Source organism: Nannobrachium achirus (genome assembly GCF_963921795.1).
Source record: "Nannobrachium achirus genome assembly, chromosome: 24".
Taxonomy (NCBI): Eukaryota; Metazoa; Chordata; class Actinopteri; order Myctophiformes; family Myctophidae; genus Nannobrachium; species Nannobrachium achirus.
The window spans coordinates 11,428,210-11,444,886 of record NC_137831.1 but is presented as its reverse complement, the minus strand read 5'-3'; the positions used below and the strand labels follow the sequence as shown (position 1 = coordinate 11,444,886).

General features: G+C 43.5%; 1 protein-coding gene across 1 annotated transcript in view; it reads right to left on the bottom strand.

Moving 5' to 3' along the window:
* LOC308280591 (gamma-aminobutyric acid receptor subunit gamma-3-like) overlaps nt 1–3,321 on the bottom strand; it is a gene marked incomplete at its 3' end in the record, with an annotated part of 227,853 nt that extends 224,532 nt beyond the window's left edge. The window contains exon 1 of the mRNA XM_080720921.1: nt 3,171–3,321. Within this exon, the coding sequence (XP_080577047.1) occupies nt 3,171–3,312 (142 nt within the window). The 5' untranslated portion in view covers nt 3,313–3,321. The remainder of the gene's footprint in view (nt 1–3,170) is intronic.
* Between the last annotated feature and the right edge of the window lie 13,356 nt (nt 3,322–16,677).

Sequence of the window (16,677 nt, the reverse complement as noted above, 5' to 3'; positions counted from 1 at the left end):
TATTCGACGTTGTTCACCGAAGTCGAATATTCGCTTTTTTTTTCTTTTTTTTTTTGTCAATGCCCCTGGTGGATGAATTTGTTGATGCTCTATAGGGGTTCTCAAACCTTTTTAGGTTGTGACACCCAAAATAAACATATTTGAACTGGGGACCCCCATCCTGACAAGCACTTGGAATTGTAGGTATTACATTTAATGTGACTCGGTTCCACAGATAAATATTGTGAAAATAGCAGATCTACATGCGTTGTGAGGCGTTGTGAGCATGTACATCGGCTATTTTCACAATGTTCGCCTCTTGCTTGCTTAATATTTGACAGTTTGGACAGTCCTGTCGAATATTCGAATACTTTGAGGTCGAATAATTCGAAAACTAAAAATCACTATTCACTATCGTGAATGCCCTAGCACCCAGTGTTGCATACAGTATGTGCAGTGGTTCATTCTGTGTACGGTTGGGAGTAAAACTCTTGGTTCCTTGGAAGATGGGCGGCAGGCAGCTCCATGGAAACAAGGAATATGGCTTCCTATCCTCTGCTCTCCCACCATAAAAGCCCCCTGTGCCTGCCAAGTGCCAGCATGATCGATGGGCCTTGCATCCAAACCAAGCTGATTTCCAAAACTATGTCCCGGGATTTTTAATAATGATCGTGTGTCTTCCAGAGGAGTAGGCTATAAGCTATAACTTCTACACCTCTGACACAGTAGTTCATAATAATGGATTGCATTTTTTTAATAGCGCTTTTTAAAGCAAGTTGCGAACTCAAAGCCAAGCTATTCAAAAATAGCAGGTATACAAGCTCACAGCGCGTCAATCTGCCATCTTTTCTGGTTTCTATACCGCCTCCCCCAGGCCAGCCAGGGCTCCCCAGCCAGGTGTGGCAGAGGGAGAGCATAAACCAGGATTACAGGTTAGGCAATTGGCACTGGGTGAAAAAATGGGTTACAAAATCGTGGGATAAAGATTATTAGTAAAAGAAAAAATGCCACTTTTCAAAAAATAAAATCTGTGAGAACTATTGATTCAGAAGGCATTCAAAGAATCGGCCTCAGGTCTTAAATGGGATAGCAGTTATTCTTTTAATCATTTCCACATTGTGTGCGTAACAAGAGGTTGCATACAGCAGTGGTTCTGATATCTGCACATTTCTAAAGTGACAATTGAAGGACTTTGATACCTCTAAAATGACAAATTAAAGATTGGACAAATTGTCAAATATTAGAGGCAGAAAGTGTGAAAATAGCTGATCTACATGCTCATACATCGCCATCGGCTTGTGGAGGACATTTTGGGCACGGACATACAAAATGAGAGGACAACCCTTACGGGTCCATTTGGTTCCATTTGAACACTCTCAGATGGGAAATAAAACTACTAGTTGGACTCCTAATGTTAGTGTCCACGTAACAAAGTGTCACATATTCTGAAGAAAATCTGGAGACTAGACATTCAGTAATTGGGTCGTATATGAGATACTTCAATGGTTTCCTACTGTATGTAAATAAGCCAAGTGCTTTCCTAGGATCTCCTTTTAGTTGACCTTGTACCAGTGAACTGTACCGTCATGAAACTGTACTTTTTTCTATGCAAACTTCTAATAAAGTCTTCAATCAATCAGTCTTCAATGATCAAAATAACTGGACACCATCCGCTTCAATGTGCCCGTTGCACGGACACATTGATGACCCCCGGATAAGGAACTTATGCAGAACTTTGTCACATAACTTCCGCCCACTTTTACATTATCATGCGGTATGCATTTTATTTGGCTGACGCCCTCTTCCAGGCCGGCAGGTATAAGAGGAGGAACCCAAGAGTGTGAACCAGGGTTTAGCATCCTGCGCCAAGGACACTCCGCCGACGGACAGCCCACCTGTGAGTTCCACTTTGTTAGCAAAATGTATTTTGGGACGACTGTAGTCGAAGCGCTTTGACGTAGAGCGGGTGTCACTTTACTCAAGGGCACTTACACAATGAGGACCATAAATATATCAGAAATATCTCAAGACACAAAGCGTGGCAGCAATTACAGGAGGAACCATAGCAGTTCTGATATACTGCATAAAGTTTACAGTACAAGCACAAACGCAGTCAGATCCAAACAACATGCCCTAACTTTTGAAACCCTGAGACAAGCTTAAAACCCATTTAGGCCTAGAATTATTGAATGCTTTAACCAGTGAAAAACAGCAGATATACAAGCTCACAGCGCGGCACCGAGTGCCGCGCTGTGAGCTTGTAGATCAGCTATTTTTGAAAAAGTCGTGAAAATGTGTGCAAATCTTTGAATATGTATTTTCAAAGCGAACGTTTGTAACTCAACTAAGGGGTCCTCAGCACTCGGTGCCGCGCTGTGAGCTTGTATATCTGCTATTTTTCAATAGGTAAAGCATAAAATAATGATACACAATAATGTGTACCCGTTCTAAATGGGTTAACAAATAACAAGCTGTCACTTGTTATTTGGCCTCTCTACCTGTAGGGCCAAACTGCCACTGTGCACAGGATTGGAAACACTGTCATCCTGACAGACATGGGCAAAACAACAGCACCGCATGCAACGCCTTTATGGCTTGCCCTTCAAAGTTGTATTGAGACCCTTTGTTTTGGATGGCAGCCTAATAATAACCCAACACAGCACTACCACAATACCAACCTCACAGAGGAGACAATCAGCACCACGGACAGCGCCGCTCAAAGTTTCACTGTAATTCAGGGGTCTTCAACAAGGGGTCCGGGACCCCTATTATAGGGGGTCCTCAGAGTTACTGCAGGGGCTCCTCCAAATCTTTGTGTGATAGAAACTTTTTTTCTAATTTTTTATATTAACCACTTGAACCCTAGTGACCAAATTCTGAGAACTTCAGCCAAAAATAGCAGATCTACAAGCTCTTTTCGGCAGACTAAGTCCACAGTGAAAGGTCAAGTTTATTAAGTATTGATGGTTCAAGTGGTTCAATATCTGAAACACTAATTGACATTAATCCAAAATACACCGATGACTGTGCTGTCAAACGATGAAACTATGGAATATATGAACAGGTTGTGGGGGGTCCCTGCTTCATCTCTCTCTCAACTAAGGGGTCCTTGGCCTGAAAACGTTGAAGACCCCTGCCGTAATTCTATAGCCTCAATAATGCAAACAGAACAGGTTTATGCCCCAACTTACCACCGATATCGGGCCGAAGCGTCTTGTCATATTCCTTGAGCAGATTATTGAGTATGTTAGTGGCGTCCGCCTGGTGACTCCTGGGGACCAGCATCTGATTAATAGTCACATCGTGGTGGTCCTCGTAATCCTCGTCGTCCATGTATTCCAGTTGATTGGACCTGCATGGGGGGGATACATGGGGGAGGTGAGAAGGCATTATTGTATTATTTTTTAAAACCCATTTAGAACGGGGTACACATTATTGTGTATCGTTATTTCATGCTTTAACTATTGAAAAATAGCAGATATACAAGCTCACAGCGCGGCACCGAGTGCCGCGCTGCGAGCTTGTAGATCTGCTATTTTTGAAAAATCATGACAATTTGAATTTTGACCCGATTCTATAAGTGTCTTTTGAATCCTTCTAAGGTTTTTTTTTTGAAAGACCTATGTTTCTATGTCAGCAATCTGGCCAGCCATCGTCAAAGAAAAGGTCCTTTTCACTTAACTGGAGCTCAGTTAGTCTGTTCTTGAGAGACTACTATGTCAGTGGTTCTCAAACCTTTTCATGTGAAGGTACCCCCAAAATTATATTTATTTGGCCATGGACCCCCATCTCAAAATATTTAGTTCCAGGGACCACCCAGAAGCAAAATTTGTGTTACAAACGTTCGCTTTAATAATACATATATTCAAAGATTTGCACACATTTTCACGACTTTTTCAAAAATAGCAGATCTACGGTGCCACGCTGCGAGCTTGTAGATCTGCTATTTTTTCACTGGTTAAAGCATTCAATAATTCTAGGCCTAAATGGGTATTGGAGGGATAAACTTTGTGTCCAAAGCAAAACATCACACATACAGTAGCTGCTAAGTGACACACAGCAGGTGCGTCAGTGCTGCGCACCAGGATGCAATGCTTAATCCCATAGCCCAGTGGTTTTCAACCAGTGGTCCAGGGACCACCAGTGGCCCTTGAGGGGGTTCCAGGTGGTCCCCAGCTAAATGAATGGACCCGTAAGGCTCTCAAGACTCAGCGTTAGTTATTGTTAAACATCTGCATTATACAAATCTACACAATTAGAGAATGTAGAAGAATTGTAATATGATCAACATTTGCCTGTTATCTCATGACACCGACATCAATACAGTATGGAATTGTGGTATGGAAAGGTTGAAAACCACTGCTGTAGCCTAGGACTACTAGGCTATATATTATGACACTGACACGCAGCCTATTTTAATATTGTTTCTCTCCCCCCATGGGGTGGGAAGGATGCTAATAAACAAGCCACAGTGGGGGGTTGAGTTAATGGAACAGCTTAACAAACGCTATTGTGGCACAGATTCGTTAATAACATCATTTAGAATTCCCAACAGAACTTTTGTCCTTTTTTTTAATGGAAAATACTGTTTAGGGAGGAAGGGAGGAAGACAAATCAAATCGAGAAGGCATTATTATTGTCTTATTTTGTGATGACTATTAAAAAAAAACTAAAAACATAATTGCTTGAGGGATAAACTTTGTGTCCAAAGCAAAACATTACACATACAGTAGCTGCTAATGACACACACAGCAGGTGCGACAAAGCAAATCAAATACAAAAGAAAAACAGACATACCGAGAATCCTGCACGGCTTGAAGTAGCAGGACAATGACCACTAACTTGGTGGTCATTTTCCCAACATGAGTCGGATCGCCTGTGCTGATCACAGTCAGATGAGATCGGCTGGAGGATGACTGATGTGATGATGGAGATCCGTGGCTGCTATCCTATGTGTGCGTGAGTGCGTGCATGTGTGCGTGTGCGTCTTCTGCCGTCAAATCCTTCTCCTCCTAAACTTCTTCATCCGCGCATCCCACGCACTTTCCCCCCGCTGCGTGTCATCATCATCATCCGCGACCACATCAGGGTTTGATATGAGCCTCTTCTCCTCCTCGCCCTAGGGATCCTCCGGGGGGACGCTCCTGACGCACCGGCAGAGGGATCAATTAATGGAGCAAATAATCTGGTGCGTGTAGGCTCCTCCACCTCCTCCTCCACCCACCGCCTCCACGACGCGGCGGCTGCAACCGGTGTGTGGTGGTGGACTGACTGGCTGACTGGTGGTGATGATGATGGTGATGATGTGACTGAGGGAATACCAGCTCCCCGCTCGCCCAAATTCACATCACTCGCCCTAGGATCGACAGACAGAACTCTCTCTCTCGCCCCCAAAGCTTTGGTCCATTAATTCGCCCCCATCAGAGGTGCGGTCAGAGTGGAGACAGACAGTGGACGCCAGGCAGCAACAGAGTATTATAGGCTATAAGTAGCTCCTTCTCCTTGTTGCGTGAGTCGATCGTTTGCCCGTGCGTTGGTTGGTCTGGTGCTGCCACAACCACAGTGCGCCCTGGCACACGAACCAGTGGTGTGGTGGAAAGTAACTACATTTACTTGAGTAGCCTGGACTACTTACTACCTATAAGTGCAATTTTTAGGTGTTTGTAGGCTACTTTAGGCTACTTGAGTAAGCCTACTACTTCCAATTTCCAATACTTTTAATATCCTACTCCACTATACATCTCGGATCCAAATAGTGTAGGTTACTTATTTATTTGAACACTTTAGTTACTAGTAAGCCTTCCGCCCTATAGCCTACATTTTGACCATTTGACAATAGCCGATCTACAAGCTCACAGAGCGACCAAGGCTGTTATACATTTGAAAACGAAATGGGACATTCTGCAGAATGAGTAGCCTACTTTTACTTTTGGTAGGCCTACTTTAAGTAGCCTGCATTTTGATGCCAAATAGCTGGCTAGCTGCTTTTACTCAAGTAAAATGCCCTACATGCCCCTACTATTTTTGTACTATTGATAGGCTACTTTTACTCAAAGTAAAACAATTGAGTCTTTGCCCACCACAGATACGGATGAATAATGCATGCAGGTGGTTGCAGGTGCAGAGGTTCTCATCAAAATATGATCCCAGGCTGGCCCTAGCTGCTGCTGCTGCGCTGCTCAAAACGCCCGAGGTGTCGGCAGTCGGCTCTGTTGTTGTTGTTGTTGTTATTAAGTAGCCTAATTAATTAGGCAATCAGCCAAATCGAGTCGATACATTATTATGAAGCCGGGAATTGGCCTTAAAACGTGGACATGTCCGTCTATAGGCGGCCCCATGGACGACTCGGGTTTGAGAAACAGCCGCCTCCTGCTTTCCATAAACTCACACAGCTCCTTAAAGTAAGTAGCGTGTATACAAACATTAGGCAACAATCACTGTGCCGCCCACATGTGGGTTTGTGGCTTGTAGGCAGCAGTGCTGCATTGGAAGAGGCTAGGCTTCCCCCTAGAGGATAATAAATGTATTGCTTGCCTTGGGAGAGAGAGAAAGCAAGAGTCTGAGGGGAAAGCCTGCAACAATGACATCTCTGGTCTATCACTCCTTCTGTGTGTGTGTGTGTGTGTGTGTGTGTGTGTGTGTGTGTGTGTGTGTGTGTGTGTGTGTGCGTGTGCGTGTGCGTGTGCGTGTGCGTGTGCGTGTGTGTGTGCGTGTGCGTGTGTGTGTGTGTGTGTGTGGGAGCTAATGCTGTCTTCAGGGGTGTCACAAAGGTGGGGAAAGTGAGTTACCAGGGCCTTAATTATTTTATACTTTAGCTATTGAAAAATAGCAGATATACAAGCTCACAGCTGCGAGCTTGTGGTATTTTTGAAGAAAACTTGTGAAAATGTGTGCAAAATAATCTTTGAATATATTTTTACGCAAACTTTTTGCAACTCAAATTTTGCTTCTGGGGGGCCCCTGGAAAAACCTTGGAAGGTTTTGAAATATTTAAAGGGGAGGACCACCCATTTTCAATATTGAACTATGTCATTAATATACCTTAGAGGAGTTGTGTGGAAATAGAAAAAAAGTTCCCCCTCTTCTGTGTTGCCTAGAACTGGAGGATTGATTTTGGGGTTTGTATTGCAAATTAGAACTTGATGACATCACACATTGTACTTTACAATACAAACCCCAAAATCAATCCTCCAGTTCTAGGCAACACAGAAGAGGGGGAACTTTTTTTGCATTTCCACACAACTCCTCTAAGGTATTTTAATGACATAGTTCAATATTGAAAATGGGTGGTCCTCCCCTTTAAAGACTTGCACAAATGTTCACGGTTTTTCAAAAAGAGCAGATCTACAAGCTCGCAGCGCGGCACTCGGTGCCGCGCTGTGAGCTTGTATATCTGCTATTTTTTCAATAGTTAAAGCACAAAATGTGAGTGAATCCTTGTACCCCAGGGCTCAGAATTTGGTGCGACACCCCTGGCTGTCTTGTTTATTCATCGGCCTTCAATCATTGATCTGCTAATGCAGTCAAATCAATGTTATGCCATCGTCCCTTTCCTGAGGTAAATGCATCTGAAGCTACCAACCACGATGGCCAACAATCCTTTAGTCTGCGCAGAAACGTGCTGCACACACAGTGTTGCTCCAGCCAGTCAGTCTGTGTGACAGGATTAAAACATATAGGCCTAAACCCTACAAATGCAGAGTGTAGTAACTACGTTTTGGGACACACCGACTTATTTGTGTCGCCCAACGGTCAAATTAGCCTTCATGATATTGAGGGATGAACAATTACCTCAAGAACAGTTGTACAATCAGTGTAATATCACTTTTATATCTTTAGCTCATTTGGCTGATAAGCTGTAACACTTTTAAACCAATTTTTTGGTGAAATTCGAAAACGTAGTTACTGCACTCTGCCTTTAATCTCCATTTTGACAATTTCTTGAAATTAAATACATAAAACCCAAAATTAAACCCATGCATTGAGCTGTGGGCGGGTTAAATGAGTTCACCCTGCACTTTAAAAAATAATAAGACATCATGGCGTGTAAACCTTCTTTTTTAAGAGAGAGAGAGACAGAGAGAGAGGGAGGGAGGGAGAGAGAGAGAGAGAGAGAAAATATGCAAATCCAGTGGAGGATTTAAAAACAGAGATTTGATGCATGCAAGGCAGCCCCACTGTCTCCACTAATTGCCTCGTCTCTGGCTTGCCTAGGAACCGCTGTTTCCGGACCTCTTAAGCCCTTCCCTGTTTTATTTTGGCAGACTAGCTGCTGCATGTTTATTCGCCTCACAAATGAGAGACCCCCAAAGTTCAGCTATCAGTTTCCTGTCCGTCTCCGCACGCCCCCGCCGCGACAATAAAGCTCCGGCTGGTGCGTGCGTGCGCGGCCAACCAATCCCGGCATTTGTGCCCTCTCTCTCGCACACAGCCGCCACAGCTGTCCAGACCAGGGACGTGCTGGCCATTGGGAAAAGCGGGACAACTCCCGAACGGCCGGTTCATTCTCGGCCGGTCCAGGCCGGGCCATTAGGAAAAAATTAAACTGTTTGCACAAAAGTAAAAATTTAACTGTTTGCACAAAAGTAGTGAAAACAGCAGATCTACAAGCACACAACGCCTCGCACCGCGAGGCGTTGTGTGCTTGTAGATCGGCTGTTTTCACCAGTTTAAATCATTTTTTTAAATGATAAATACAAAACAAACGGTTTTGGACATACAAGGTTTCCACCCAACAACAACGAAATATAGGCCTAACTCATGTAATTGGCCCACTTGCTTGTCACTTGTCATGATCTGAAATGGCAAATCTTTGAGTAGCAGCAGCGCTATAGAGAGAGATCTCTCTCTATAGCGCGCAATGAGGGCCTCTCCAGCTCTTTTCCCCGGGCTGAATCAAGGGCCCAGCACGTCCCTGGTCCAGACGGACAGCCCCGGTGCATTACATGGAAGAAGAAAAAAAAACAAGCATTTTGTCATCCGCCGGCCCGTCCGGGGCTTAAATGTGGCGCAGCGCTCGGCCTTAGGGCCCAGGGCTGGCGAGCGGGCGGAGCAACTTAAGTGGAACTAAATCCTCTCTCTCCCAACAGCTGTACGGCAGATGAGTCCGCCACTGGACTGTAGTGGACTGGTGAGGTGGGGTTGACGCATGTATCTATACATTTGGGGTAAGGCTGGTTCTTGTAAAGGAGCGCTTGTTTTCGGTGGAGACGACGGAGACGACGGAGGCTTCTCAAGTGGACTTGATCCACGTGAGACACCGCCGAGCGAGCCAAAGCGAGCGAGTCGCTGTGTCGAGCGTTGCGAAGTCTGCTTGAGTTGACTCAGCGCCGTCCGAGCTCTCCCTATACCGCCGGTTCAGCCAATCACAAGCTTTCGTGGGCGGGTCTCGCCTTACACCAGATGCAGATGCTTTATAGATACAGGCGGGGTGGGCCGGTATAGCATAAAGGGGTGGAGGGAGGGGCAGCCATTCCTCAATAACAGATGGCAGGGTTCCCACGGTCATGAAATTCCTGGAAATATTTTGAAATTTGAAAAATATTTTTCTAGTACTGGAAAAGTTTTGGAATTGATCAAGGGTCCTGCAAGGTCCTGGAAAATGTTGCTGTGCATTGTCTTTGGTTATTGATTTAGCTAATACCTCTGAAATGACAAATGAAACTTTAGCCAAATTGTCAAATATTAGAGGCAGAAATTGTGAAAATAGCAGATCGCCCCCCACATTCATTCATGCACTCAAACAATTGTAAAACGATAATAATTCCCAGAAACATGCTTCATTTCAAGTACTTGGCCCTGCTTGACAAACTGGAGAATGTCTGCTGACAAGGCTACTTACAGTACTTGCCTACTTAATTGGCCTTGCTGGTATACAGAGGATAGCTGAGGCCAATGTGGGTTTGCCTGCCCCATCCATAGGACTCTAACCGAAGGATGTACCGACGCAAAGCGCACCCTACATGTTAGAAACTGAGATCTGGTTTCACTCTGTTTGAGGAGGACATTGCCTGGTAAAGGAACGGTTACACCCCGCCACTCCGACATGTCTCCTTTCCGACATGTCTCCATTCCGACACTAACCCTATCTCTAACCCTTACCCTAAACTTAACCCCTATGGAGGTGTCGCCACTCTGACAATAAGAAGTCAATTTCGGAGTGGCGACATGTCGGAATGGAGAGCGACACCCTAAAGGAACATGGTTTAGATTTAGATCAGTTGTTCTCAACCTCTTCAGGCCGCGACCCCCAAAATAATCATATTTTAACTGGGCTCCCCACACCCCACCCTGACCAAGCACTATAAGAGTTGAGGAATTAGATTGTCTATTGTGAAAATAGCCGATCTATGCTCACAGGTGTGAGCATAGATCTGCTACTGTTTAAATCCTTAAACTGTCACTTTTGAAATGTGCATAGGCTGTATACACTTGAACTTTATGTCGGTTTGTTTACTGTTGAGTGAGAAAACAATGTTGCCCATGAAGTTAATCATCGTGTGGATCCCGACCCACAGGTTGAGAACCACTGGTTTAGACCAGAGAGAGAGCGTGAGAGAGAGAGCTCTCTCTCTCACGCGAGACCAGAGATAGATAGCTTTGTGTGAGCCTTAGTTTCAGATTGCTGCTGTGCCCACAGTATGTGCAAGTTGTGTTTGCATTACACAGATGGGAGAAGCTCAGAGCAAGACACACAGCGAGACAGCGAGTCCAAAAATGAAAAGATTAAAGCACTCCTTGGGCAATGTTCACTGACTTTATTTTTTTTTTAGTTGTTTTTTTGTTTAGCTCTTTTGTACCGGTATGTCTGATGGCAATTCAACAAGACATTATACCGCAACTCTTGGGTTGCAGTGTTTCTAGCGAGCCATGAGTCTGTGTTTACTGTTTTTTTAACTTTTTTGGTTCATCCCCTTAAAATCCATCCAGGTTGGGAAAAAAATGTAAACAAAACTGCTTCTTCAATGTTCAAGTGGTGTATCCGCTTCAGCGATGACGGTGCGCACGTTTTAAAGTTTGATTGAAATCTGGAAAAACTTAAATCTTTGAAAAAAACTAATCACACATACAGTACTGTACACTAGAAAACATTAATAAAGAGATAGCAGCCTGATGAAGAAAAACATACACTTAATACACCGAAAGTCTGCGTCAGACTTAAGACTCTTTTCTTTTCTTTTTTTCTGAGGGCATAAAAACTCAACACTGAAGCTTCCACAGTTTTCTTCCTTGTGAAGTTCAAAATGAAGACACCGGGAGCTGTCACAGGATAGAAACAAAACGCACAAAAGAAAACATTTGTTTCACTTTCGTCTATATACATGATTCTGTGAGGACCAAATTCTCCAGAATGTTTGTAGTGTGACAAAACAAGACAAGAAAGCTTCAAACTCAGTGCTGCTGTCACACGTGGATGAAAGAAAGCCCTGCAGGCAAAACGTTTCTTAAGTGGGCCAGAGATGTTTTTTCTTCTTCTTTTTATTTTAATTTTTTACACAACCTATCCTTGTTTTGCTTAAAGAAGAGGAAGTGTCTCACTTTTCATTAAACGTGCTCGCAGAAACGCAATGGGCGAACGAAATGGGCAACTAATTAATTCGGGAAACACAACTTCTCACCCAGGGGTTATCAATCATCGATCAAAGTGTCCATGGCAGAGACTGTTTGTGGCAAATTTTTGATTTGATTTTATACACATAAAGTTCTTATTTTGATCATCAGACCCAATTACTGAATGTCAAGTCTCCAGGTTTTCTTAAGAAAATGTATGACACTGATTTACTTACACACTATGAAACATTAGTTTCAATAATGTGAAACATTAGTTTCATAGTCCAACTCGTACCAGTGGTTCTCAAACGTTTCATTTGCAAGGACGCCCTTAACTCTGAGAGTGTTCAAATGGAACCAAATGGACCCGTAAAGGCCTGTCCATACTTTCTCAGAAACGGAACTTTCAAGACTTTTCAGAAGTCGCGAGTCATTTTGTAGGTGAACCGGACCTTTCCGAAGAAAAGTTTGGTTTCTGAGAGACTGTGGACAGGCTTTTAGGGACCATTTGGTTCCATTTGAACACTCTCAGAACCGGTTCTGGTCATTTCTCCCACCTATGGGATGAACCAGAGGTGTGCTTTTCCACAAAATCCTTGTTTTTTTTCCAGTGAACCACCATCTGAACTGGGGGACAAATGGCTCTGGTTCAATCTGGTGGAAACGCAAGCCGGTTCGCAAGAACGAACCAAGGTTCCCAAGAAAGTTGAACCGGCACTGGTTCTGGAACCACGGTTCTTTTGGTGGAAAAGGCCCCCCAGAGTGTAAAGACCTCGTCATTCAAGGCTATCTCTTTGTGTTTCTGGTAATATTATTGTCCACTCATTTTGTATGTCTGTGGCAAAAATGGAATTTTGACCAGAATGTCCACTACAAGCCAGCATGGCGATGATGACCACTGCTTCTCACTCATTTGCACGTTTCTCTTCCTTTTCCAGAGACATAATGCAAATTCCGGGTTACAAACACTGCAAGGGAAAATCAGACCCAGAGCAGCACACATTTGAATATTCAAGTAAAGATGTACAAAGAGCCATATACAGCACAAGCCCCCACTGCAATTGAAGAAAAAAAAATAACAAACATTTAACAAAAGGAGATGAATGCATTATTTGCAGCATCAACCTACAGAGTGGTGAGTTTGAGTTGATAGTGTTCTTTGAACGATGAACGATTCAGTCATTTAAGAGAAGACAAAAGAAAATGTCCACGGTCTCTGATACAGATGCACGTTGCAGCATGTGTACAAGAAACATTTCCTATGGGACGAGATCCCATCGCATCTTTCAGTATCGCTCCACGTTAGCTTGCACCGGAGACATTTGAAGAACCCCACGCTTGCGTGATGTAGAATGACTTGTGCTCCCACTCTGTAAGCAATGGTTATAGAAGTAGTAAGTATTCAAGACAAACACGTGTCCACAGTTTCCTTTGGAGGACATCATCATGCAAATGTTAACAAGGGGAAACAGGGGCGTGTACAAGACGAGGCTTGTCTTGGGCCGGACTCACACATATGCGTGAAACATCTTCTCCGTATCGTCTGAGAATGAGGGGGGGAGGGGAAGTCCAATGCATTGTCAATGGAAGGTTGTTTGTTTTTTTGTCATTGCCGTGTCTTTAGCTCAACCACAGGCTGTCTTTTGGCCAAGAGACACGGCAACGACAAAAAACCAAACAACCTTCCATTGACAATGCATTGGATCTGCCTCTCCCCCCCTCAATCTCAGACTATGCGGACACGATAGCTGTCGCAACTGTGTGTAGGGCGCCTTAGGATGCCGCCTGCAGGAAGGGAGGCACCAATTGGGCAACCTTTCAAAATATAAATATTTTGGGGGCAATTCAATCTGTATTCTTAATGAATAAAATAAAACTAGGAACACACCCCGACCCCCCCATTGGAGATGGCCAGAAACGCCACTGAGGGGAAAGACAAAGAGAAAACAAACCCACACCCTCTGTCCACAAGAGTCTGATAAACAGTTTGTCTAATACTGTATAAAGCAAGTTCTTTAAGCCCCCAAAAAACAAAACAAAAATGGATTCTGTCAAAGCCTTGAAGTCCAGCCTTCGTGCTCGAATCAGGTAGTAAAAACTATCGTCTTGTGAATTTTGTCCTTTGTTTCTGGGATGGCGGAACAGGTTCTCAGAGATGTATTATACAGAGGTGTGGCCAGCGACGATCCAACAGCTGAGAGCCGCGTCGTTCCCAAGTCCACATGGCCTTGACGACTGGGAATCGACTCCAAAAAACTGCTACAGCTTCCGCCTTTGCTACCACATACCTTCTTGCTTGGTTATCAATGAAGGACAAAAAATATATAATAATAATAATTAAAAACTGAAACAATTTCTGAGAGTTTGTGGGTGAGATGTGGACGCGGAGAGGCGAGGAGATTATGTGGACGTGATCTCCATGTGACCTTTGGTCATGGCCATGGGTTCTCGGTTGAGGTACGTGGCCCAGTAGACGAGGTTGAAGGTGCCGAAGAGGACGGGGAACACTATCCGGGACATCTTGTCGATCTTGCTGACGCTGTTGTAGGTCTTCTTGGGGTCCAGGACCTTGGTCTCGGTGCCGCGGAGCTGCACAGAGGTGGTGTTGGAGATGGTGGAGATGGACATGGACAGGTCCCTGTTGAGGTTGGGCGAGTAGTTGCAGCCCACCGAGGTGACGTTGTTGGACTTCTTGGAGAGCACCATGGGGTCGCGCTTCTGCAGGCAAGAACACGTTTAGGTTAATTACCCACTTGAACCAGTGGCGTCAGTTAAAAAAAAAGCTAAGGTATGGCAACATGACTGGTGTCTTGCACGCACGCGAAGGCGCACGTGCAAGACACCAGTCATGTTGCCATACCTTAGCAACAGGCATGATACATTTATTTTAAGAAGTACATTTTATTTTCCCCCCCGTTTCTACGGTTTCTTGGGCTGGATATGGCAGCCTGGAATGGTTGTTCAAGTACAGCTAAACTTGCCACAATTAGTAAACGTGCCACAATTAACAATAATGAATTGCACCTGTGCAGCTGACCTGCGGAACGTGGGAATATACCATTTTGTCAAGAAGGGGAGAATACAAAGGTGGAGAATATAATTATAATACCTTGTTTTTGCATTTGTAGTTATTTTTACTGTAATTTAACAACATAATAACCAGCACAGATAGACAAAGAGACATTCATGGATTTATATAAAACTTTTATTTTCCTCCCTGGACCCAGGGTATGGCAGCTGCATACCCCTGCCATACCCAATTGACGCCCCTGACTTGAACCAGTGGTTCTCAGACTTTTGAATTTTCAAAGACCCCCCCCCCCATCTCAATATATGTTGTTCCAGGGACCCCCCAGAAGGCAGAGATTTGAGTTACAAAAGTTTGCTTTGAAAAAATATATATTCAACGATTTGCACAAATGTTCAAGATTTTTCAAAAATAGCAGATCTATACAAGCTTGCAGCAAGTCACAGGGTGCAGCGCTGCGAGCTTGTAGAGCTTGTATATCTGCTGTTTTTCAATAGTTGATGACAACACAACACAGTTATCAAAGAACAATTTTCAAAGACACCCCCAGTTTGGTATGAATTTAGGCCACAGACCCCTATAACTCTGGCATGGTACAATATATTTCATTATATACTTTGTGACTCCACCCCTTAAACATTTTTAGTACTTTTCCACCACAGGTAAAAACCTGGATCTCACCTTGACAATTGAAATCATTTACGCATACACCTTGTGTTGCAGTACAGCAACGGCCATCTGTTTGTCTTCTGAAGAAAGGTGCATGCATCATCCCAAAAGGACACGTTCAGACTAAATAAAGCTCCAGTCAACAACATTGGCCTGCACAAGCCAAAGGATGCATGGTTGAATTGCTTCTTTTGAAATGCTGTATAAGCAGCAGTAAGCCGTTTTCAGGAACATGGTGCATTCGTGTCTTTATTGATTCTCAGGACTCAAGACTCTCGATGAATTCATGCATGAATGTAGGTCACATCACTCACATGTGATATTGGACAAACCGAAAGTGCATAGGCCGGCCACAGCCTTCCACATGGCACAGCATTCATAATGATAAATGCACCATATCGCTGTTGAAACAGTCCACCGAACTGGAAAAAAGGAACACAAGAGCCTACTTTGACAGAAAGTTCTGATAGATTAAAGACTTCAAAAGGAATGAATGACAGGGATTTTACACTATTGGGTTGTGTTGGGTTGTACTGTGTACTATAATTGCTGTGTTGATATGGCGGTGTGATACTTGTGTTGCATTGACTAGCATTGACTGTTATGTGCACTTTTTTGTTTGGCACTGTCTGTTAAGTTGTGCTTTGAGTATAGCTTTTTTGTGTGTGTGTGTGGCGTGTCACTTATGTGCGTTGAAAGTTTCGTGGTCACTTTATGTATATATTCTTCCCTTTTTTTTGCAATAGCTTTTCGACACTTAATGTTTATATTATTCTTTTTTGTGCTTGCTCTTGGACTGTACACTACAGTAGGGGAGAGCGGGGTAAACTGAGACACCGGGTAAACTGAGACACTCCATTTATCTTGGCAATGGAACACATTTGTGGTCATGTGACCATTATATTTTCAAGCCCCTTGAATTTCCCATTTGTCATGAAAAGAGAGACCTGATAGTGCTGTAGAAAACATGCTTTTTTCACAAAAATGTGTTTTTTGGATGTAAAAGTAAATTTTCTTGCTGTCAACATAATCAGCTGTTGTGTCAAAGCAAATTGATGCAGGGAGAACATTTTATACATACATGTTGATGAACTACCAACTTATAAATCCATGTGATAGATGCTAGCTGAAGATTACCCTGAATTGATAAAAATATCCCTTTTCCCAAAATGTGGCTGTGGGGTAAAGTGAGACAATTGCTTCGGGGTAAAGTGAGACTATCCCAACATGAAAGACAGGGAGAAAGCTGTAAAAACCTAATTAAAGGGTGTACCAAACTAGTCTCAATTGATTCTTATGTATTTTCCCCTGTAGAATCCATTTTTGATATATATTTCTTTGTATTGTGCATAATTAATGAGATAATTAGCATATTTGACTAAATATGCGAATTATTTCATTAGTTATGCACAATACAACAATATACTTTGCAGAAATAGATTCTACAGGAA